Genomic DNA, 26510 nt, shown 5'->3' on the forward strand with positions numbered 1-26510 from the left:
AGACATGCCCCGTGTTACTTCAAAGACTCTCAGAAGTTCTATATGAAATGTGGCAGCATTTACATTAATGACTTGGGAGCATTTACAACCAATCGCTCAAAATGCTGACAACTTGTCCATCAAGTGGCTTCACGGTCAGTCACTGAGTCTTAAGAATGAGGCAGAGCAGCAGCAGCAAATAAAGGGAAGGAAATCCTCAACTGTGGATCCCACTACTGCATGAGAAATTCTGCCTATTGAGTTCAAAGTCCTCCTGCTTGACAATCAGCATGCTGAGTCATACGAAGGCTCCCGGTAAAAAAAACTCAACCCCGGGTAGGAGTCATTCTCAAAACAAGGGGCAGTTGACAAACCCACATAAATCCCGGAGAAAAGCAGAAACTGGCCCAAGGACACAATTCTCTGAAATTCAAAGTTTATTTGCATTCAAGCAAAGACAAAAAAGTAATCCATTTCGGAGACAGGTTATACACTTGTTAATGTCAGTTAAACATAGATCAAGACATTAGAGTAATCAGAATAGAGTGGTTTCACTTAAAAAATGTGTTTCTGGTTAGTGATTCAGTCCATCAAAAAGTCAGTCAAGTCTTTATGAACTAACATGGCAAAACTGAGAACTCAGGAAAAATTTGCAGTGTAAACTCATCAGCAGAAATTTGAACCTTACGTAATTAGATGCAATTCCTGTAACTACAGCATTACATAGGAAAGATGCAAAATCTGGGTCGTCTGTATAATGACAAATGAAACATGAAAATGGAGCAAAAGGTTTGACCCAATGTTGACTTCAAGATAAATGAACATAATATACTTAATTTTTCAAAAAAAAAATGATGCATGATTTGAACAAAGACTAAAATGTTTATACAAAAACCCAACATGGAAAAAAAACATATTTTCTGTTAAAAATGTGTTGCTTCTAAGTAACATTCGTGTCAGGAGTGGTTTAACAGTATGACAGTAAAGATATTTTTATTGCCACAGTAATCAAAGTTTGTGCACAGAAAATGAAAACTGAGCTTACCTAAGCACTACCCAACACGTGAAGGCAGCAAACAAAACACTCAGTTATATGTTACATAAATAAGAGGCTGTGGAAGTGTGCTACAGGTTGTATAACAACTTCAGAATTCAAAAGTTCAAACAGTTCCTTTCATACTCAAGGGAACAGTTTTGAGTCCTCAGGAAATGCTTTCCTTTTAAACAAAAGATACTCAGGTTTCACAAAATGCAGGTGTAAAACTTGCTATCTCTATTCTACAAGCACACCCCTTAAGTAACAAACCACCACAGAACAACATATCCTTAACTGTATCCAGTCGTGTGGCCACCGGCTGTGACTCATGCATTCAGCTTACTGGCCACAGCAACAGAGGAATCACTTTCATCAATGATTCTGGGTGGGAAACCAATGCAAGCCTTTGAAAACTTGCTCTCTTTTTCAGCTTTTGTTCCTCCTCCCTTCTGATGGCACATGTGGACGCAGTTCGTACCTAGCTCTTTGAGCATTGTCAGAGCTTTGTTCTGGCTGCAACATGCTGTGGTTGCAAGGGGGAGCAGGGGGCGGAAGGAGAAGTTTTTTAAGCCAAGCCCCATCAGCTCATTGCATTGATCCATTTGTGCTTCCCAACAGGGCCACCAAACAGCAGCCAAAATGGTGAAAGTTGGCAAATTTTTACTTACTTCCTCAACCCAGTGGTATCAAAGCAGATTGGGGACTCTCAGATGAAATTTGTTAATACATTTGGATTCAATTTGAACATTCTAATTTGTAATCCCACATGTTGCTATTCACTTAAGCATTGAACCAATAGGGGAAGACATGGAAATCATTTGAGCTACTGGGCAATCAAGTAACTTGGGTTGGCTCAAGATCCTCCCAAACCTTCAAACTGTGGTCTGGTCCCAAAATGCAAGGACTTTAACCGAATCTGCACTGTGAAAGGCTATTTGTTTGAGCTTGTTATAGTGAGAGGAGGTAGGAGCCTTTCAGTTTATTAAATTAGTGTTTAAATTTGCATTCAGACAAATCATTTGCTTTGTTGGTATTAATTATGATTCCTATTTAAGTTACTTTGCATAAAATAAATGCTTCCTGCATGGCAGGAAACTGTAAACCATTGTTGCCACAATAATATAATCAAGTTAAAAGGACGATGATCACATACGTCCTTAGTGTTCACAACTTCCATTCTATTCGACATTCAAAATGCGTTCAATCTCTTCCAGCCGCTTTAAGGCAGCGGCTCGCTTCTTTTCAATTTCTTTGATTTCTTTGTTGGACTTTTTTTTTGTCCGTTTGTTCAGACTGTTTTGAGATTGTTTTGAATTGCTGGAAAACTCTGTGTCACCTTCAGAAGCGTCCCCTATTTTGGAAACTTTTCTCTGCTCGCTGCTGTGCCCCTTCCGGCTCTCAGTAGAGGCTTCACCGCCCACTCGCTTTGCTGGGCTGATGGCTGGTGCTGACTGTTCCAACGAGCCTCCACTGCCCTGAGCTGCTATCTTGTTGCGTACAATGCTCAGGTGTCGGTGGATGTACTCCTCATCAGGTGCTAAAGCCAAGGTCTCAGACAGACAAGCTTCAGCCCTCATAAGGTCCTTCTCTTCAAAGTACACCACGCACAGGTTGTGCTTCCCCTGAACGTTGGAGGGATCGATTTCCAAAATCCTTTCAAAGCATTTTTTGGCTCCTTTAATATCCTTTTTCTTGTTCATGAGAATGTCCCCCTTCAGGATAAGGCCTTTAATGTGATCAGGGTGATGATGTAGTAAGTCCTCCAGAACTGGAAGAGCCTGCATCTCCATCCCAGTTTGAGAATATAGCAGTGCCAGGTTAAATAGTGCGCTGCGGAAACCTGGTTGCACCTGAATGGATTTCTTCATCCAGGATTCAGCTTCAACATTCTCCTTGTTGTCCATGGCAAGCATACCCAGATTGAAGTAGCCATTTGCATCCTCAGGTTCCATTTCCACATAACTCAAAAACCGCTTCTTTGCTTCAGGTCTCAGGCTTGCTTCACCTGTTAAATCACAGGGAAATGTTAATTCATTTAGTATCTTAAAATTCATTGTCTTCACTTCAATCACCTTGTTAGCAAAGTAAATTTCTGGAAGCAGTACCTGACTGCAACCATGACAAATAACTCCTCTTCCTTTCTTGAACCCTACTTTCTTGAACATACACCTACAGACCCATACTCTCACGCAGACCATCTCTCTCATACGCTCACACATACACACACGCACCCTCTCATAGACTTATACCCCTTTACACTCTCATACTCTCTCTCAGACAGTCAAGTCTGTGTGGCGGGGGGGGGGGGGGGGGGGGGGGGGGGGGGGGTGGTGTTATGAGTTTGTACTTGCAGAATTACATTTTATTTTGCGCAAAAACTGCACGAATCCATGTAAGATTCTGTAAATCAATTTTTTAGATTCAAAATAGTCTGAACATTGTGGCACAGACAGCCTCACACAGGGCACCTCACACCTTAAATGCATTATCTGGCCAACATGACACCAATTGCTAAAGTTCACTTGAGAATGTAACTTTAAAACAGTTCTGGGATTTACATATGAAAGAACTGAAACCAACATGCCCATTCTAAAAGATGAGAGACTTAACAAACAATCCAGGTCTTTTTCAACAATTTCAGTTACAATTTCACACTGTAAACTTTTGCTATAAATTCTGTGTCTTATGTTCTTATAGTCCACAACAGTCTGATGAAGGAGCAGCACTCCGAAAGCTAGTGCTTCCAAATAAACCTGTTGGACTATAACCTGGTGTTGTGTGATTTTTAACTTTCTTGAACCCAAGTTACATTGATGTTTTATGGATGCAAGATTGCAGTCTATGCCAATCAATTGATTTAGCAACTTTTCAAAAGTGAGCTTGGACGATTTCCATTAACTAAAGGTTAAAAAAGAAATCAGGCAAGGAATGTAGATGGAATTAGATCCCAAATCAGCCACAATTTCATCAAATGCTGGAATAATTAAACTAATGGCTGTGATCTCCAGAGATCATACTTCCATGGATTGGGAGAAAGATAAACAGAGTGCTAAGCAAATTTACTCCAAGACAAAATGTGGTACAGAACCCATTAGAAGCTGAAAGGTTATATTTTACTGAATGCTTCTTTTTGACTTAATGTAAAACAAATTGCACAATTATTACTTGAGAATCCTTCAATGTGGGTTAGCCTATAAGAATTTATAATACAGCATGCTTCTCACAACTAATTACCTCCCCCCACCTTTAAAATGCTGTTTCTCATTTCCAAAGGACATCAATGAGGTTGTCAGGTAACTGTTTCCAGGACCTCAACTGCAATACAATGATCCACAGCCTAGCTGCGAACAAACTGACTGCAGCACATAGCCAACTGGACAGTTTAGAAATGCAGTCAGTGTTGTAATACCAGAAACACAACAGCATGTATGCACATCAGGGGCTCACAAAAATACTACCAAAACCTGCCAGGCCTCATTTTTTCAAAAAAAGGATGTTTTTGGGATAAGAATTTGTCCCAGTATATTGGTGACAACGTCTTTGCTCTTTTTCGAAATTGTGTCTTGGCACCTTTTATGCCCAACTGAGCAAATTGACAGGGTGTAAGATGGCAGTGCAGGCCTTCCTCAAAGACTGCAATGGAAGTGTCAGTTTAGATTATATACTCAGGAGATGCCGAGAGATGAACTTAAACCATGACCACCTTATACAGGGCACCTAGTCTTCAATTAACCCAACAAAAATGTTTATTCTTAGAAAATTAGATTAGATTAGATCCCCTACAGTGTGGAAACAGGCCCTTCGGCCCAACAAGTCCACACCGACCCTCCGAAGAGTAAACCAACCAGCTCCACTTCCCTCTGACTAATGCACCTAACACTATGGACAATTCAACATGGCAAATTCATGTGACCTACACATCTTTTGGACTATGGGAGGAAACTCACACAGACACGGGGAGAATGTGCAAACTCCACACAGTCGCCCAAGGCTGGAGTCGAACCTGGGTCTTCGCGCTGCAAGGCAGCAGTGCTTACCAATCCACATCAACTGACTTTAGTAAGGCATTCGACAAGGTTCTCCATGGGAAACTTGCTTAGCAAGGTTAGATCTTATGGAATACAGGAAGAACTAGCCATCTGGATACAAAACTGGGTCAAAAGTGGGACGGAGTGGTGGTGCAAGGTTATTTTTCAGACTGGAGGTCTGTGACCAGTTGAGTGCCACAAGGATCAGTGCTGAGTCCACTACTTTTCGTCATTTAAGTAAATGACTTGGATGTGAGCATAAGAGGTATAGTTAGTAAGTTTGCAGACGACACCAAAATTGGGATTGTGAAGGTCACCTCAGCTTGCTACAGGATCTTGATCAGATGGGCACCTACGCTGAGAAGTGGCAGATGGAGATTAATTTAGATAAACGTGAGGTGCTGCATTTTGGGAAAGCAATTCTTAACAGGACTTATGCACTTAATGGTAAGATTCTAGGGAGTGTTGTTGAACAAAGAAACCTTGGAGTGCAGATTCATAACTCCTTGAAAGTAGAGTTGCAGGAGATAGGATAGTGAAGGCAGCATTTGGTATGCTTTCCTTTATTGGTCAGAGTATTGAGTACAGGAGTTGGGAGGTCATGTTGCGGCTGTACAGGACCTTGGTTAGGACACTGTTAGAATATTGAAAGCAATTCTGGTCTCCTTCCTATTGGAAAGTTGTTGTGAAACTTGAAAAGGTTCAGAAAAGATTTACAAGGATGTTACCAGGGTTGAAGGATGAATGCTCGAGGGAGAGACTGAATAGGCTGCGGCTGTTTTCCCTGGAGCATTGGAGGCTGAGGAGTGACCTCATAGAGGTTTATAAAGTCATGAGGGGCATGCATAGGATAAATAAACAAAGTCTCTTCCCTGGGGTGGAGGAGACCAAAACTAGACCGCATAGGTTTAGGGTGAGAGGGGAAAAATGTAAAAGAGACCTAAGGGGCAACGCTTTCATGCAGAGGGTGGTGCATGTGAGCTGCCAAAAGAAGTGATGGAGGCTAGTATGATTGCAACATTCAAAAGGCATTTAGATGAGTATATGAATAGCTAGGGTTTGGAGGGATATGGGCCGGGAGCACCAGGTGGGATTAGATTGGGTTGGGATATCTGGTCAGTATGGACAAGTTGGACCAAAGGGTTTGTTTCCGTGCTGTATATCGCTATGACTCTACAAGTCCTTCCTAATGCAACCAATAACTAGAGTAGATTAGTTATTTGTAATGTCAAAATGGTCCTGTATATGTGCAGACAGGGCTTGTGATATTAGCTGGTGATATAACAGACTGCAGTAAGATGGAGCGTACATGGCTGGCATCAGGCAGGGAAGGTCAGACCTAGGGCACCTGATTGTGAGGGTAAATGCAGCCTATGTGGGAAGAGATACAGAGGAATCTCGATTATCCGGCAAGATCGCAAGGTCCTGATGCTCGGCTAAACTATGTTATCCGACATTCGATTATCCAACCAAAATACTGCCCGACCATGTCCTTCAGATAAATCAAGGTTCCTCTGTATTCAGCAACAGCCAAAGCAAGTGGCCACGTTCTTCTAATTCACAGGACACAGCGGTCATTGGCAATCCCAGCATTGTTACCCATCTCTAACTAATCTGAAAAAGATGGTGGTCACAACTGAACAACATTTTAGGCTATTTCAAAGGGCAATTAGAGAGGTATATCATGATTAAGGAAGAAAAGCTTACATTTATATGGTGCCACTGACCACATTTGGATACCTTAAAGCACTCTGCAGCCAATGCTGTACTTTTCCGATGCAGTCCTTGTTGCAATGTAAGAAAACAAGGCAGCCAATGTGCACACAACTAGCTGCCAAAGAGATAACCTACTGTGAAGATGTAAATAAATAAATAATGGCTAGGACAGTAGCAAGTTTTGATAAGATTTGTAGCTCAGGTTGAGGTTGTGGATGTAGGTTAGCTCACCGAGCTAGAAGGTTCATTTCCAGACGTTTCATCACCCTACTAGGTAATATCTTTAGTGGGCCTCAGACGAAGCACTGCTGATAATCCCTGCTTTCTATGTTTGGGTTTCTTTGGGTCGGTGAAATCAATTGCTGTGGTGATGACATTTCCTGTGGTGAAGTCACTTCCTGTTCTTTTTCTCAGGGGGTGGTAGATGGAGGCCTAACTCTATCAACAAACATCAAGTTAGACCCCATCTACCACACCCTGAAAAGGAGAACAGGAAGTGACATCACCAAAGAAACTCAAACATATAAATAGAAAGCAGGAATATCAGCAGTGCTTCGCTTGAGGCCCACTGAAGATGCTACCTAGTTGGGTGACGAAACATCTAGAAATGAACCTTCCAGCTCAGCGAGCAAACCTACATCCAGGGCTAGGACATTAGGAAGACTACCCATCTGCTTTGACATAGCCTCATGGCACTTTTCACATTTACCAATGCATGCAAATAGGCCCTCCATTTAACACCTATACCTACAACATTGCAGCCCTTTACTTGTATTGTACTGGGCATGTCAGCTTTGACTTTTGTAGAGTGGGAATGGAAGTCAGAGCTCTGACTCAGAGCTGGCACGTCATCCAACTGGGCCAGAGTTGATAGACACAGACCAGGAGAAAGTGAGGTCTGCAGACGCTGGAGATCAAAGCTGAAACTTTATTGCTGGAACAGCACAGCAGGTCAGGCAGCATCTAGGGAACAGAAGATTCGACGTTTCGGGCACATGCCCTTCTTCAGGACACAGACCAGCCTAGGGGATATTTGAGTAATCACCACATACTGTCGTCAAAACGATTCAATACAGATCGGAGGATCAAGATTAAATCAATCTCTACATTTAAAACTTCTAAATACATTCCAAAGCATTAATCACTTTTTATCTTGTGTACCTTAAATGTTTTTCAAAGATTGCGATTTTTGAGAAGCTTTGTAGCTCAGGTTGTGGATCAGGTTGTAAGTTTGCTCGCTGAGCTGGTAGGTTTGTTCTCAGACGTTTTGTCACCAGTGAGCCTCCGGGGAAGCACTGGTGTTCTGTCCCACTTTCTATTTAGGTGTCTTGGTTTGTTAAGGCTGGTGATATAATTTCTGGTTCTTTTTCTGAGGGGTTGGTAAATGGAGTCCAAATCGGCGTGTTTATTGATGGAGTTCCAGTTTGAATGCCAGCCTCTAGGAATTGCTGTGTGTCTCTGTTTAGCCTGTTCTAGGATGGATGTGTTGCCCCAGGCAAAGTGGTGTTCTTCTTTATCTGTGTGTAAGGATGCTAGTAATAGCTGGCTAAACAGAGACATGCACGAAAATTCCTAAAGGCCTGGCATTTAAAACGGAACTCCATCAATAAACATATCGATTTGGCCCCCACTTACCAATCTCTCAGAAAAAGAACCAGAAATGAAATCACCCACCTTAACAGACCAAGACACAAGTAGAAAGCTGGTCAGAACACCAGCACTTCACTGAGACTCACTGATGTTACCTAGCATGGTGACAAAACATCTGAGAACAAATTTATCAGCTTAATGAGCAAACTTACAACCTGTTTTTCAAAGTGCATATGAAGAACCTTCAATTAGAATTAAAAGGGTGAGAAAGCTTAGTGTTGACAATAAATTTTCCAATTTTCAAATGTACGAAATAATCAATTTTGAACTTTCAAATGAGAGTTTTTGCAATGAGTGCTCAGCACATTGGATTCAGCTTCATTATTCTACTCCAGTGGGATTTTCAATCCTCGAGAGATGGCAGCCACGGACGAAGTTAACAGCACAGAAGAAATGACCTTCCTACCCATTGATAAAAAGACATTTACCTCAAGCACTTGTATCTTACCCAATAGCTCCTCACAAAACAGGTCCTTTGATAACATTTGAAATCGGCTTTAAACTTGTAACACCAGTTCAATGCTCAGTACATCACCGATTTAAGCAAAGATTGGTTTTAAGGATAACTTGCTCATTTACCTGATTCTTGCATAAGCAGACCAGAGTTAAATAGTGCCAGCTTGTGGTTAGAACTGATTTCTAGAGCTTGGTTGAAATGTTTCAAGGCTTCAGTTGGATCTTTGAGCTCAATGTAAACAATCGCCAAATTATACCAGAGGTCAGCATTGGTCTTATCCAACTCCAAGGCTCTTATGTAGGCATCCCTGGCCTCCAGAGGCCTGTCCATCTTCAGAAGTAACTCACCCCTGAAAATCAAACAAAGCATTTACTGCATGGTATGTGCAAATATTGTAGTTCTGATCATGGCAGGAGGCATTAAATAAATCCCACTGTTCTGAGTGATGAATTGAAGAGAAAGAACAACTTGAATTTTTATAGCACCATCCACAATCTCAAAAACTCCAAAACTGTTTAAAGCCACTGGTTTTAACACAGTCACTGCTGTAATATAGGTTAGGCAGGAGCCAAATTTGGCGAGACAATGTCCAAGCGATTGTGATCCACAGACTCAGGTAATATTCTGGGTATAAGGATTCAAATCCAACCAAGACAGATAGTGAAATTTCAATTCAATGAAAAATCTGGAACTGAAAACCTAATGGTGACCATGAAATCATGCCAATCTAGTTCACTAATGTCCCTCAGAAAAGCAAAATAACATTGTTACCTGCTCTGGCTCACATGTGATTTCAGACCCACAGCAATGTGCCTGCTTTTCAATGGCCCTCTGAAGTGGCTTCACAAGCCACTCAGCATTTACCAACAATTAAAACGTCTCACAAAAGAAATTAAACCAGAGAAATCACTGGCATCAACTAAGGCATGGGAGCAACAACAGTAAACACAAGCTTGTCAACCATATAAAGTTCTCTTTACTTATGGGGATTTGTACCACAATTGCCAAAGCAGTTCAGCCATAGCCTGGCACAGTCCACATTATGTCCTAAACAACACCATCACATTTTCTGCACCATTAGCAGGACCAATCCAGCAGAGGTAGCATCATAGTGGTATACTATCAGGAGAGAGTTGCACTGGGAGCCCTCAACATTGACTCTTGACTGATTGGAATCTCATAGTATCAGACACGGGCAAGGAAGTGTCCTGTTGATTATCAAGTACCTTTCCACCCCACTACCCTCACCTGATAAATCTGTACTCCTTCATGTTGCAGAGCATTTGAGGAAACACTGAAGGTGGCAAGGGAGCAGAATGCACTCTAGGTAGGGGACATCAATGTTTACACAAGACTGGGTCAGCAACAGCACTGCTGACTGAGCTGGTCAGATCCTAAAGGTGGCGAGGGAACACACTTTAGGGAGAAACAAACTTGCCTTATCCTCAAATCTGCCACGTCTGATCATGAATGTTCATGGACAAGAACGCCACAAACATTCCCACCTCAATGACAGGGAAGCCTGGCACATCAGTGCAAAAGATATGGCTGAAGAATTTGTAACAATCTTCAGCTACAATTGCTGAGTGGATGATCCATCTTTGTCACCTCCAGTGGGCCCCAGCTATTTCAATTCACTCCAAGTGATATCAAGAAGCAGCTGGATGCACTGGATGCAGCAATAGCTATTGGGACTGACAACATTCTAGCAATAGCATTCGAGACTCATGCTTTTCCAGACCACCCACAACACAGGCATCTGTCCAATAATGTGGAAAGTGCGCCAGTTATATTCTATATACAAAAAAGCAAGACAAATCCAACCTGGACAATTACAGTAGGCTGATCATGACATTGAAATCTGGCTCTGGAAGTCATGGCCAAGCATGGACCCCTCGGATGTTGGTGCAGTCACAATGAAAATTAGAGGGAATGCTGTGCACAAGAGCAAGTCAGAAACTCTGAATCCTGTAGCAAGTAACTCACCTAATTCCTCAAAGCCTGTCAAAAGTATAATGGAATACTCCCCACTTGCCTGGATGGTCGCGACTCCAACAGCACAAGAACCTCAACGCCATCCAAGCCAAAACAGCTGCTTGACTGGCACCCTGTCCACAAACATTCACCCCCCCCCCCCCCATCATCAATACCCAACGCCATCTGCAAGATGCACAATTCACCAAGGCTGCTCTGACATCACTTTCCAAATCCATGACCACCAGCATTTAGGACAATGGCAGCAGACAGATGGGAGCACCACCGTGTAATTTTGTCTCCAACCTACTCACTACCATGATTTGGATACATATTGCCTTTCCTTCAGGGTCACTGGGTCAAGCCGTGGAACTCTCTCCTTAACTGCATTGTGGGTCACCTTGCAGCAAATGGACTGCAGTTCAACGTGGAAATTCACCATTACCTTCATGAGGGAAACCAGGGATGGGCAGCAAACGTTGGCCATCAGTGCTGCCACTAACTCATGAACACCAATGAAAAATCATGTACAGCAAGATCCCACAAATAGTCAGGCACTAACTCGTACTTCTGCAAGTATCTGTACAAGGGACCAGTACAATCTCTACTACCACAATCTGCAGCAGGTTAATGGATATCAGCAGGTAACGTAAATCTTATAGTATTTAGAACAAATAGTATATACAAATTCATTTTTGGATTCAGATAACTAACCTGCATTTTTTTTTAAAAAACCTAGAAACACGATAAAGATGCTGTCAACAAAATAGCAAATGAAAATCAGCAGTACAAATGAAGATTTATATCAACTGACAGCACACTGTTCAAACATAACCAGCTTTAGGGTTCAAAAACATTTTAAAAGTCTCCGACATTACTTTCCACAGTGACAATGATTTGCATCAAAAGAAAACTACTCAGAACTATAAACATCCACAGTGATGCAGTAAATAGAAAAGATCTCGTTATTTCGTAAATCTTGCACTGCAATAGTCATTTAAGCATTTAATACAGGACTTTTTCTCAAATTAGTTTTCCTGAATAAAAAGTTTCTGCAACCTATCATGACAATAACTGCATAAATACGTGTCCTTGTGAATGAAGGCCAACATGCAAATGCAACAAGCCATAAGGTTAACAGAATGTTAGCTTCCATTGCAAGAAGATCTGAGAACAGGAGCAATGAAGGCTTGCTTCAACTACTCAGAAGCTTGATTAGACTACACCTGGAGCAGTGTGCGCAGTTTTGGCCTCCTTACTTCAGAAAAGATATCATTGTCACAGATAAGGTTCACCAGCATTGTTCCTCAGTTGGTGCAACCTGTCCTTTGACAAGAGACTGGGCAAACTGGGCCTGCATTCTCTAGAATTTTGAAGTATGAGAAATGATCTCATTGAATCCTACAAAATATCGAAAGCGATAGATAGAGTAGTTGCAGGTATGACATTTCCTCTGGTTGGCTTATCTCAAACCACAGGCAGCAATTTAAAAATAAGATGGGATGCCTTTTAGGACAAGGACAAATTTCTTTACTCAGTAGATTGTGAATCTTTGGAATTCCCTAACCCAGAGGGGTGTGAAAGCTCTGTCGTCGGGAATATTAAAGGGTAAGTTGCTAGATTCATGATTATCAATTTGCAAAAACAGTTAAGGGAATGGTCCAGGCAAAAAGATATTGAAGTGTTCAGTCAGCCACGATACTATAAAATGATGGTGCAGGTACAATGAGCCACTGGCCTACTCATGTTCCTAAGCTCTCAACATAAGTTTCTAACAAACTTCAGCAGTGTTTTGCTTGCAGCATACATGGAGCACATTGAACTTAACCTCCAATTAATCACAGTGGAGATCATTTAAAGAAGTTTCTATTATATGGACAAATATGTCAACAGAAATGATTGAACTAGTACCTCAGAAAGCAATCCCATATCCTACTATGGCAGTTATGAAAATCTGAATTCAGTTGTTAAACAAACCTAGGAGTAATAAGCTTATTTATTAAAAGTGATTATGAGGTTGCCAGATTGCACAAAAACACATCTGGTTCACTAATTTATTTTAGGGAAGCAAGTGTCATTACCCTGTCTTGCCCACAGTGACTTCAAATCCACACCAATGTGACTGACATTTCAGTTTACTCTTAAAATGACTGAGCAAGCCACTCTGCCCTATCAACCTGCTTTAAGGGGCTCAAGAGGACTTCTCACCATTGGTATCTTCTCAAGCCGTGAACAAACAACATCCTTATCAACAAAGCAGAAAACAAAGGCTTTGCTATAGTGACCTAAAAGAGGTTTCCAGGACGATGAGAGATTTTGAGTAGACAAATCATTCCCCTGGTAAGTGGGTCATTAATCAGAGATCGTCGATTTAAAACCAGAAGCAAAAGATGAAGAGAGGCAATGGGAAGACCTTTTCACATAGAGCTGTTAGAATCCGGTTCACTGAGTAGGTGGTGAAATAGGGGCGGCACAGTGGCTCAGTGGTTAGCACTGCTGCCTCACAGGGTCCCAGGTTCGATTCCAGTCTCAGGCGACTGCCTGTGTGGAGTTTGCACATTCTCCCAGTGTCTGCGTGGGTTTCCTCCGGGTGCTCCGGTTTCCTCCCACAGTCCAAAGATGTGCAGGTCAGGTGAATTGGCCATGCTTAATTGCCCATAGTGTTAGGTGCATTAGTCAGAGGGAAATGGATCTGGGTGGGTTATTCTTCGGAGGGTTAGTGTGAACTTGTTGGGCCAAAAGGCCTGTATCCACATTGTAGGGAATCTAATCTAATAAAAGATAAATATCTTCTTTAAAAGGGAATTACACAGATTCTTAAGGACAACTGGGTTAGAGACAAAAAGCAGGAAAGTTAGATTCAGCAAAATTAAGCACAGCTGCCTTTTCAAAGAGCCAGCACAGACATAGTGGATTACTTGGCCTCCTTCTGCACAGCACGTTTTGAGGATTCTATACCTGTTGATGTATGCCTGCTTAAAATCAGGTCTCATACTGATTGCTTGGCGGTACAGTTGGTCAGCCTCCTCCAAACGAGATTCATTCCCTCGAATCAGATTTGCGAGATTGATGTAAACATTTAGATGATTGGGTGCAACTCGTGCTGCGTACTTCTTTCCTGGTATAACCTTTCTCGAAAAAGAAAACATGCAAAAATTCAAAATGGGTGCATCTCAGTTCTCTAATAGGTTTTTCAAATTGTATTTTATACAAATATTGGCGTAGGCAACATAACAAAAAAGTTAGTTCATTCCAATGCACAGCAATAACTTGTTCTTGAACAGCATTAACACACTGGTTTCCTCTTTAAAGCTGTCTGCCTACATATGCACAGACTTTTTGTTTTAAAAAATGGGGGCAGGTGGCGGCGACAGAGAGGGGGCATAGCTTCTCACAGACTACGGGAGTGGGACACTAATACATAGGAAGCCAGTGTCTACCAACACCCACAATCACTTGCAAATGCACTGTCACAAATCCAGAAACACAAGCGCAATGACTTTGATAGCAGCTAATCCTAATCCGTGCATATGCAGTAAGCTCTATATGATCACGTAGAATTGCAATTTCATTATATATACAAATTGTGCATGCAACTGAAGAAACAGGAGTTTAGAGAGGAATGACGGGAAAGAGAGGGAGGGAGGGAGGGTGATGAGGGGCAAAGGGAGGGTGGTGATGGGGACGGTCAGAGGGGGGGAAAAAAATAGGGAATCGGTTTCCTTCTCATCCTTACAGCTTCCCCCCTACCCCTGACAGATCGCACCCCTCTCAGATATCACAGGCCAGATCTCTCATACAACGATGGCAAGCCACAAGCTTCATTCCTCACTTTTTTGAGTTTATTATTGATAGCAATTGTTTGATCACTGCAGTTTTTCATATTAGCAATGAAGACAAACCCTTGTTTAAATGAACATGGCAGCTCCACTAAACATGGACGAGTGAGTTTTGTAACAATGCTTACAGCATGTGTGGTAGCAATAAATAGGATTGTAAAGGTCAAATTTTTCACAGTAGCGTAGACATTTAACATAAAGGCAAACATCATGACCAAGTAAGTTAAAAATCATACAACACCAGGTTATAGTCCAAAAGGTTTAATTGGAAGCACTAGCTTTCGGAGTGCTGCTCCTTCAACAGGTGGTTGTGGAGTATAAGATTGTAGTTTACAGTGTGATGTACTGTAAACCTGTATCACACTGTAAACCTTTGCTATAAATTCTGTGTCTTACAATCTTATACTCCACAACCACCTGATGAAGGAGCAGCGCTCCGAAAGCTAGTGCTTCCAATTAAACCTGTTGGACTATAACCTGGTGTTGTGTGATTTTTAACTTTGTCCACCCCCGTCCAACACTGACTCTTCCAAATCACAAGTAAGTTTACATAGCTTCTTTATTCTTCTAAGTTTAAATGGACTAACAGAAATCACTAAGAGGAAAGTAGTTTTAAATTAATAGGCAAGTGACTTTGACAAGTGTCAATCTATTAATCAGGGAGGAGTGGAAAGGAAAACTAGATAATCATCATCAGTTCGTGGAGGGATACAAGATATACTGCGACTGAGCAGTTGAACAAATGCGCTGCTCAAAGAGCGCCAATATGCTTTTGTGAAAAACGAGTTTTGGCTCTCAAATGCAGTTATACTGAGTACATCACAAATAAAATGGATAAAGTAGTGTTGGTGAATGTTATCTGCACGAGCATCAATAAGGTATTCAGTATGTTTCCAGATAAGACTAACAAAAATGACGGAAACAAAAATAAAAGACTGGAATCAGCAGTACCTTTTTGACTTGGATTGGAAGTTGGGAAATACAGTACTAGGACCTTTAATATTAGGAAATATTACCCATCTTGATTGATGGGTTCTGAGAAGTGCTGACTTGAATGAAATATTAGTGAACTGAATATTCAAGTTTTCCACTCATTACATTGAAGGGTAAAAAGGAGTATATGTAAGGGCAGGCAGTTGCAAAAGGAGAGTCAGATTGAGAGTGTGGGTAAACTATGGCAAGTGGAGTGCAACATGGATGAGAGAATAAAGTCATTCAACTTCAACACAAAACATTCTTGAGTCTTTATAAAAACAGCGGAACTGTACAGCAGTAGAGAGAGCTGTCAAGCAGTCCAAATCTGATAACATAAAACAGGGTGGAAATGTATGTCGTGAGAAAGATTTAAGAATATTTTAAGCTGCTTTATTAGATAGCCTCAGTAAATGGGCAAAAACATGGCAGATGGAATATAATGGGCACAGTGGTTAGCACTGCTGCCTCACAGCGCTAGAGACCCGGGTTCAATTCCCGCCTCAGGCGACTGACTGTGTGGAGTTTGCACGTTCTCCCTGTGTCTGCGTGGGTTTCCTCCGGGTGCTCCGGTTTCCTCCCACAGTCCTAAAGATGTGCAGGTCAGGTGAATTGGCCATGCTAAATTGCCCGTAGTGTTAGGTAAGGGGTAAATGTAGGGGTATAGGTGGGTTGCGCTTCGGTGGGGCGGTGTGGACTTGTTGGGCCCAAGGGCCTGTTTCCACACTGTAAGTAATCTAATCTAATCTATAATGTGAATAAGTGCTAAGTTATTCACATTAGCTGAAAATAAATAATATTTTTTAAATGGGGAGACATTTAGAAATGTTGGTGTCCAAAGGAACTGGTTCATGAGTCACTGTGTGGGAGGTGGTGGCATAATGGTAATTTTACTGGGTAAATAATCCAAAACCTGAGGTTCTGAGTTCAAATCTCATTAGGGCAGATAGTACAATTTGAATTCAATAAAATCTGGAATTTAAAAAAAAGCCAGCCTGATGCATCTTTTGCTTTATTTCAAAGGATGGGGTGAAAGTTATGCTTCAGCAATGAAACAGTTTTGGTCAGACACCATCACATGCATTGCTCTCGTTTTCGACAACACATTGTATGAAGAAAACATTGACATTGAAAGAGGTATATGCGATTTCAACTAGAAAAATCAGAGCCTGGAGGATGAAGTTAAAATGAGAAGACTAATTCAAAAGTAATGCGGTTCTGAAGGTCCTGACTGACCTATTTTGATCCTAATGTTCTAATAAATTGAATAATTGTATAATTACTACTTGTCAATTCTAAGAAAATTAAAAGCAGTAAATTGCTTCTCACACCTACATATTGGGTCATGCACTGACAACAGTCTGAAGATCTCAGCCCAAAGATAATTGGGCCTTTTAGATACAAGAGTTAAGATTAGGTTAGATTAGATTACTTACAGTGTGGAAACAGGCCCTTCGGCCCAACAAGTCCACACCGACCCGCCGAAGCGAAACCCACCCATACCCCTACATTTACCCCTTACCTAACACTACGGGCAATTTAGTATGGCCAATTCACCTGACCCTGCACATCTTTGGACTGTGGGAGGAAACCGGAGCACCCGGAGGAAACCCACACAGACACGGGGAGAACGTGCAAACTCCACACAGTCAGTCGCCTGAGGCGGGAATTGAACCCGGGTTTCTGGCACTGTGAGGCAGCAGTGCTAACCACTGTGCCGCCCATGTTAAGTTAAGTATTAAGTTAAGTATTACGCTTCATTATAAATACAGAGTGCCAAAACATTCAACATGTTAGGCAGCATCTGTGAAGAAAAAGAAATCATATTCTTCTAATATGACTCTTCCTCAGAACTGTCCATTAAGTGACACTCCTAGCATAAACTGTTGCGTCAGAAGATTTGAGCCGTTGTGAAAGCTCAGCATACCTGCGGCATTAGTGATTTTGCCAGCATGTAGGCATCTTCTGCTTCTTTGGTTTTGTTCAGGTTTTTGTACGTTCTTCCAACATTCATGTGGGCCCCGATATCATCTTTGTGGTAAGAACAAGAAACAATAAAACACACCACAAAGTGTTACTAATCGACATTCTACTGGCTTTACACATATCTGATCTAAAATGCATCAACAGGACGCATGCAGGTTTCTCAGTACATGCTTCCCAAAACAGCTTGATGTTTCAACAATTCAGAATACTGAAGCAATATTGCAATTTTAATGCCACTCATTTCAGGGCTAGTGAAATTATGAATGATGGCCTGAAAGTCCAGTTCACAAAGCAACAGTTCAGGAAACAAACAACAAACTGGGCTCAGATATAGTAATGTGCAAGGAAGGCACGCCCTTGGCTCATATGGTTATTTACAGTGACTTTGGAAAAGTTTCAGTTTTTTTATTAATACAGCATGGTAAAGAAAAAAATCTCTCAGTTGCCAACACATAAATTTTGCTCTTGTTGTCGAGTTGGTTTTCTTCTTCAAACTTTGCCTTGACTTAAGAATTGGATTAGAATTTTGCAACGCATGTGCAATAGCAAAACACAAAATATTCCAATCATGCATACACATGCATGCAATATGCGCGTAATGGACTGTGTGTTCAATCAGCACAGCCAATGTCAATTTAAACTGTACACAATCTAAACTCTCATTTCCCATCTGATGTGAACAATTACCAGAAGGGATACACCCATCTCTAACTGCTCAACTATTTTATAACTTAATGGAGGTTGTGTTACCTGGTTGAACCCTAGTGGCTTGAATGAAGAACTTCAAAGCTTTCCCATAATTATGTTCATTTTCCAAAGCATGTCCCACGTTGTTCCAAAGTTTGGCATTGTTTTTATTGACCTTTAATTTTGAAAAAATGTGTAATTACAGTTTGGGAGCAAAACTTCTGAAGGTTGCCAAATTCCTGTAAACCCACTTTAAAAGATGGGCACCAAACTATTTATATACTTATTGACTCCTTTTTGCCCAAATTTCCCACAGATACAAGGTCCAAATACTGAAGTTAAGATACACAAATGAGAGCCACGGTAAACATTTGTAACTGAACACAGAACTTTGAAGGCTGCATCACCCTTTTGTATTAAAACTGAATTTAAAAATGCAGTGCAAAAAGAGGTTAGTTGTTGCATTGCGTCTTTGGTAACTTTTTGATGAAACTATGCAATTAGTCATGCTACCTTGCTCTTGCCCCATAACCCCTTGCCGATTTCTAGCCTTTGAGTATTCAGCCAATTCTTTTTTGAACGTTACAAACAAATCTTTCAGCATCCTGTAAATCCATTCTAGATTAGAACAAGTTGCTTTCTTATAAAAAAGGTTCTTCATGCTGCCTCCGGCTCTTGTGTGAATTGCAAGCTGTACCCTCTGTCAGCTCTTTTGCCACTGGAAACAGCTTTTCTATCAGAGCTATTCATGATTATGAACACCTCGATCAACTCCCCATTCTAACATTTGCTGCTCTGAATAGAACGCCTCTACTTCACATATCTCCCCATCATGGGAATGCCTTGTCCCTCACACATTCCAGCAAACGTCTCACGGAATCTTGACGAGGCTTTGACATTCTCCTAAAAGCACAGAGCCAAAACTGAACTCTACTCCAGTTGAGAATTCATCACTGTCTTATGAAGATTTGGCAAAACATCTTTGCTCTTGTTTCTGATATTTTTATTAAGGAAATGGTTCCATCTGTTCTTTTTTTGACAGCCTTCTCTATTTGTCCTACCACTATTTGCGTGCACAGAATAACAAGACTAAAATAGATTGCTTCCCAGTGATTTTTTAAAAATATAGAAAACAGCTACATTTTTGTTTACATTTCATTCCATTCTGTCATATCAGTTGCAGTGTGATTAAAAATATGTTCCCTGAAAGGAGAGTCCTACAAAGCTCAAATAAAGAACATTTCAAAAGCTTTGGAAAAGATATAAGCCAATTGATAAATATATTCTAAGGAAGGGTTTGATTTCTCTTCACAGATGCTGCTGGACCTGCTGAACTTTCCCAAACTTCTGGTTTTGTGAAAAATATATTCAACTTACTGGATATTAATCTAATTTCCATCCCCTTATCATACCTTCAGACCAGACATGAATAGGGTGTATTCAGATTCCCAATCCCAATTGCGATAAATTGTTTTGCTAGTGTGGGCAACAAGCAGAATTGTCAAACCAATCCAGGACAACTTCTTTAGATTCCTGAAGAAAAGTACAGTAAGAAAAACAAGTCAATGAATTGACAAAATAATACAAAATAAACAGCATTAAGTGCTGTTGGTTCAGCGGAATAGAGGTTTCAATTGAATCAGTTATGATAGCAAAAATAAAGTGAATATCGACCCCAATCTGCCTTTACCAACATGGAGTCAACCAGGCTTCTTCTTGGCGAAATATTAAAACAAAGCCCAACCCCTTTCCAACTGGATGGAAAAGATCTCAAAATATAGCAGAGTTCACCTTGATAATGTGCTCTGTGTGCATCTCTTATCCACCACAATCTTTGATCATTGTCTCATTGATATTTATTGCAACTTGAGAAACACAACTTGACTACCATGCTTTCGATGACAGCATTGCAAAACCCTCTCACTGACTGTAAAGGGCTCCGGGGCATTTTAACAGCATGAAAGGAAGTACGTACATGTGACTTCTGCCATTTTATTGCTTGTTCCAAGAGTCGTGTGTGCAATTCTGTGTCTAGTATCCAAAGGTTAGGAATTCCCAAAGTCATGGCATAGTCAAAGACTCAAAATCATTTCAGGACTTGCTGAAACACGATGCACTTCAATTCCATAACTTTGCGTGATGACTCAGTGGTTAGCACAACTGCCTCACAGCGCCAGGGACTCAGGCTCGATTCCAGCCTCAGACGACTGCCTGTGTGGAGTTTACATATTGTCCCCGTATCTGTGTGGGTTTCCTCTGGGTGCTCCAGCTCCCTCTCTGTCCAAACATGTGCAGATTAGGTGAAGTGGCCATGCTAAATTGTCCATAGCGTTCAAGGATGTGTAGGCTAGGTGCATTAGTCAGGAGAAATGTAGAGTAATAGGGTAGGGGAAGGGGTCTGGGTGGGATACTATTCAGAGGGTTGGTGTGGACTTGTTGGGCCAAACGGCTGTTTCCACACTGTAGGGATTCTAATCTATTCTATTCTTTATTGACCAGAAACTCCAGTTTCTGAAGAATGAAGAAAGCCTCACGCTAATAAAACATATGTTAAAGTCATTATGAATTGAGAAGTCAAATTTATACAGTATGTCTTGAAAATCACTGCGTGATGCAGCAAACAATAATGACACAAGTGGTCTGCTAATTTAGGATAGGTGGTTTTGGATTAAGGGCAGAGATTAAAGTGGTGTTGGAAAAGCACAGTCGGTCAGGCAGCATCCAAGGAGCAGGTTTCGGGCAAAACCCCTTCATCAGGACTGAAGGCAGGCAGCCTCCAGGGTAGAGAGATAAATGGGAGAGGGGTGGGGCCAGGGAAAAGGTAGCAAAGAGTGCAACAGGTGGATGGGGGTGGGGATGAATGTGATAGGTCAGAGAAGAGGGTGGAGTGGATAGGTGGGAAGGAAGAGGATATTCCTGATGAAGGGCTTTTGCCCGAAACGTCGATTTTACTGCTGCTTGGATGCTGCCTGAACTGCTGTGCTCTTCCAGCATCACTAATCCAGATTGAGGATAGTACTGAGCGGCCTTTTTCTGTACTACCCCGATCTCTATGACTCTTTAATTTCTGAAAGATAGTACTTTCCTACACAAATATGCCCTCAGCACAACACCGAATTGGCAATCTACAATGGCCTACATTTTCCAAATACCATCAGAATATGTTTGATCAAAGATAATCTTAAAGATTGCCCAAATACCTCCTGGAGAAGTCTCCAGCCAGAATTCAAAGTCTGGCCTGTCCCAAATGTGTCCACAAGAGGAAATATTGTTTTTTTTGGGGGGGGGGGGGAGCGGAGAGGTCAGGAAGATGATTGCAGGTCAAGAGGGCGGTGTTGACCCTCACCCCCTTCCACCTATCGTATTCCCAGCGCCCCTCCCCCAAAGTCTCTCCCCAGCCACCTTTTATCTCAGCCCGCTTGGCACACCAGCCTCATTCCTGAAGAAGGGCTTATGCCCGAAACGTCGATTCTCCTGCTCCTCGGATGCTGCCTGGCCTGCTGCGCTTTTCCAGCACCACACTTTTCAACTCTGGTCTCCAGCATCTGCAGTCCTCACTTTCTCCAACCAGAGTTAAACTGCCTAATGAATTTATTTGATTTTAGTCACAGTGCGTCATGTGGATTAAGAAGCAACATGTAAATCATTGTCATTGGTCTGAAGAAAACAATCCATACAAACTTAGTTGCTCTGCCAAATTTTGGTTCACCTGATATTGGCAGCTCCTAATCTTTAACCAAGTGCAAAAACTGAAGAAAACTGCCCTGCCAAAATGTTAACAGTTAAGATGACTCATAGGGGAGATAATGGTGTAGCAGGAATGTTGCTGTGACCCTCACATTTATGACAGACTAATGTTTTAAAAATCCAAAGCACGTTAACAAGGCAATCCTCAATTCTTATTGTTTAGTAAATACTTTACAGCTGCAAGAGCAGTATTAGTAGAATGATGTGTCCGTTGTTGCAGGATTCATCAAAACATACGAATCACACTACACAGGAGACCATTATGCTCATGTTAGCTCTTTCAAATAGCCATCAAATTCATCCCCTGCACCCGTTCTTTTCCATGCAATCTTCTCTCCCTACTTATCCAATTCCCTTTTATAAGATGCCATCTGTTTTCACCACTGAACCATGCATCGTTCTAAATACTGGTTTGGACCAAATGACATTGAATTACAATGACACTGCACATGAAAAGACAGAAATTATGGTGCCCCAATAAGGATCCATATTTCCAAGTATTCCAACATGCAATTCGCCTCCATCTGGGTTTGTTGGAAACTATCAAAATGTATGGCTCCTTCACAGATGCTTCTTATCAAGTTGGGTGGAACTGGGCGAAAGATTCAGACAAGTTATTGAGGGCATTGTATATTTTCATGGAGGCTTTGAGGACAGCTGTGAGGAGGCTTTGAGGACTGGCTATGGGTTGTTCCAGAGGGCAGCGGGTTACAACATTGTGGAAGTTAATAGATGATATCAAGAATTAGGCAGAATGTGCAAAGTTGAAAATAAGCCATTTGGTCCAACTAGTCTACGTCTGTGCTTCTCCTCCATGAGTTTCCCAAATCCTCTACTTCTAATCATATCAGCCCTCCTCAGCTTTTCTCCCAAATGGATTGATCCAGCTCCTCTTCAAATGCATTTGTCCCATTTGCCTCAGTTACTCCACGTGGTACTAGGTTCCACATTCCAAACTTTCAGAGTCAAGAACTTATCTTGAATTCTTATTGGATTTATTAACGAGAATCACGTATTTGTGCATCATAGTCTGGACTCACCACAAACCCGAATATGTGGAACCATCTCCTTTACATCTATCAAATCAAAGGCCAAATTGCTGGAAAAACTCAGCAGGTCTGGCAGTGTCTGTGGAGAGAAAACAGTTCATGATACAGTCCAGTTCTGAAGGCAGCTCATTGGACTCAAATTGTTAACTCTGCTCTCTCTCCATAGATGCTGCCAGACCGGAGTTTCTCCAGCAACTTTTGCCTTTGCTCTATACAATTTAACCGCTTTTCAATTCTATTCCTTCAGAAATTAACCCTGGTGCTTGGCTAGAATTAAGCAATGTTCCCAATTCTATTTTAATTATACTGTTAATGATCAATGCAGAACATTTTGCACACTGAACATTTAATTAAATGAATACAATGATTCAGAGTAATTATAACAATACCATGTTTCTGCTATCTTCTTCCATCCATGGGCAACCAGCAAACAAAACCCCATGCTCGGAACATAAAGCACACGCTCTGCTACCACAAAGCCAACAGGGAAGAACAAGTTTGATGCCGGAATGAATGGTAACACCATGAAAGAAAGTGCCTGAAAAGAGAGAGCATAGTTTGAGCCACATGTAGAGTTAGATGTTAAACAATAAACATCAGTTATACAATTCTTTATTGAGCACTTTCAAGTGAAAGAACACAAGTCATGTCACAACTACTGCTTGCTGTGTGAAATGGAGTCATAGAACTGTACAACATGGAAACAGACCCCTCGGTCCAACTCGTCCACGCCGACTAAATATCCCAATCTAATCTAGTCCCATATCCCTCTGAACCCTACCTTTTCATATTCCCATCCAGATGCCTTTTAAATTTTGCAATTGTACCAGCCTCCACCAATTCCTCTGGCAGTTCATTCCATACACGCACCACACTCTACGTGAAATAGTTGCCCCTTAAATCCCTTTTGTATCTTTCCCCTCTCACCCTAAACCTATGTCCTCTAGTTCTGGTCTCCCCCATCCCAGGGAAAATACTTTGTCTATTTACCCTATCCACACCCCTCCTGATTTTATAAACCTCTATAAGATAACCCTTCAACCTCCAAAAGTTCCAAGAAAACAGCTCCATCCTATTCAACCTCTCCCTATAATTCAAACCCTCCAACCCTGGCAATATCCTTGTAAACCATTTCTGAACCCTTTCAAGTTTTACAACATCCTTCCAATAGGAAGGAGACCAGAGTTGTACGCAATATTCCAAAAGTGGCCTAATGGGTGTCCTGTACAGCTGCAATACGACCTACCAACTCTTATACTCAATGCTCTGACCAATAAAAGAAAGTATACCAAATGCCTTCTTCACTATCCTATCGACCTGTGACTCCACTTTTAAGGAGCTATGAACCTGCACTCCAAGGTCTCTTTGTTCAGCAACACTCCCTAGGACCTTACCATTAAGTGTATAAGTCCTGCTAAGATTTGCTTTCCCAAAATGCAGCACCTCGCATTTATCTAAATTAAACTCCATCTGCCACTCCTCAGCCCATTGGCCCATCTGATCAAGATCCCGTTATAATCCGAGGTAACCTTCTTCGCTGTCCACTACACCTCCAATTTTGGTGTCATCTGCAAACTTACTAACTGAACCTCCTATGTTCATATCCAAATAATTTACATAAATGACAAAATGTAGTGGACCCAGCACTGATCCTTGTGGCACGCCACAGGTCACAGGTCTCCAGTCTGAAAAACAACTCTCCACCACCACCTTTGAGCCTTTTACCTTTGAGCCAGTTCTGTATCCAAATGGCTAGTTCTCCCTGTATTCCATGAGATCTAACCTTGCTAACCAGTTTCCCATGGGGAAGCCTTACTGAAGTCCACATAGATCATGCCCACTGCTCTGCCCTCATCAATCCTCTTTGTTACTTTTTCAAAAAACTCAATCAAGTTCGAGAGACATGATTTTCCATGAACAAAGCCATGGTGAAAATGTCTGAAAAAAAAAAACCACCCTCACCCTGCCGGGTGAGGGGATGCAAACTCAAGAAATGCTCCTCATGAATGCAAGTCTTCCCCTCATCTGCCTCTTCAATAATAATACTGGCAAAATGCAAGAAAATGGGGAAACAGTCACATTGTGGTAACGTCAATACGTCAGGCTAATGTTCTAGGGACATGGGTTCAAATCCCACTAACTCAGTGAAACTTGAACTCTAAAATCTACAATGAAAAGCTCACAGCCAATAACCTTGGTCAAATGTTGTAAAAACCCATTGGGTACGCTAATGTCCTTTAGGGAAGTAAATCTACTGTCCTAACCTAGTCTGACCTACGTGACTACAGAAACTCAGCGACATGGTTGACAGTTAACTGTCCTCTTGGTAACAAGCTGCAAGTAAATGATGGTCCAGCCAATGATGCCCAAGTGACATCAACAAATAAAAATAGCAACCAGCAGGCACCTTTCACAGTTAAATGGTAAAACCAATTGATAAAAAACTGAAATTTTTTTTTACATTTATTCCACTACTCATCTTGCAGCTTTGGTTGTCCCTCCTGTTTCAAACTTTGTCCAGTGCAAAACTGAGTCAATTCTTTCATTAGAACAACTGCAGTTTATAGCTGTGGAACTCACTACAATTTTGTGAAATTTATTAGGTCTCTGGACGAGGTAGTGCTAATTATCTCTTGATTCTTTGATTGTTTTACAGTCAGGTGACTTAGGAAGACTTTTCGAGTCAGAACTAGTGTCTCACATATCGGCCACATTAGATTGAACTGGCTGGTGTTAGCAGGTTTGGACATTACTTCAAATGATCTCAGTTCTTAATCAGACACAAGTTGCTCCAAGCAAAATGGCCACAAAATTACACCAACTTGCAGGTATGTAGTACTTTTAACTTCGTGAAATGATCTAAGGTGCTTCGCACCAGCATAAATCAGACAAAATTCAACTCAACTACAGAAAGAGATATTAGGACAAGTGATCAAAAAGCTAGGTCCTAAATTGTGACTTCAAGGAAGGAAGAAAAACAGAGAAAGAGGTGGATAAATGTGGTAAGTGAACGCTAGAACTTATTGCTTTTGGCGACTGAAAGCAGAGTGGAGTAATGAAACTCGGATGTGCAACAGACTAGAATTATTAGACCACAGGGACCCTGGATAGATGGAGGGTTGGAAGAAATGGGAAGGGCAAAGCCACTGACACAAAACTAGATATAAAAACACTGCTGCACCATTCGCACTTGGTCATGTCACATTACAGCACGTCAGTCTGCTCTTCATCTTTCCCTCCCATCTAACTAGCACACCAAGTCATGTGGGTTTGTCAAGGGATCGAATCAAATTTCAAGATTACAAAAGTAGAATATGCCAAATGAAACATGCAAGTATTCATTTTAAACAGAAGAAATCCATTCAACTTTCTGATAATGGTAATGAATGG

At 41.4% G+C, this 26510-nt stretch overlaps 1 protein-coding gene across 1 annotated transcript in view; it reads right to left on the reverse strand.

The window, feature by feature from the left end:
* Positions 1–398: 398 nt before the first annotated feature.
* Positions 399–26510, reverse strand: part of tmtc3 (transmembrane O-mannosyltransferase targeting cadherins 3) — a 63434-nt gene continuing 37322 nt past the window's right edge. Inside the window, exons 8-14 of the mRNA XM_043709892.2 lie at positions 23510–23658; positions 19737–19857; positions 18388–18499; positions 17579–17682; positions 13799–13968; positions 8989–9215; positions 399–3020 (exon numbers count right to left, since the gene is read on the reverse strand). Coding sequence (XP_043565827.2) covers positions 2194–3020; positions 8989–9215; positions 13799–13968; positions 17579–17682; positions 18388–18499; positions 19737–19857; positions 23510–23658 — 1710 coding nt within the window. The 3' untranslated portion in view covers positions 399–2193. The remainder of the gene's footprint in view (positions 3021–8988; positions 9216–13798; positions 13969–17578; positions 17683–18387; positions 18500–19736; positions 19858–23509; positions 23659–26510) is intronic.

Source organism: Chiloscyllium plagiosum, unplaced genomic scaffold (assembly GCF_037043375.1).
Source record: "Chiloscyllium plagiosum isolate Xiang-an unplaced genomic scaffold, Cpla_swu_hap1 HiC_scaffold_19, whole genome shotgun sequence".
In the NCBI taxonomy this organism is placed as follows: domain Eukaryota; kingdom Metazoa; phylum Chordata; class Chondrichthyes; order Orectolobiformes; family Hemiscylliidae; genus Chiloscyllium; species Chiloscyllium plagiosum.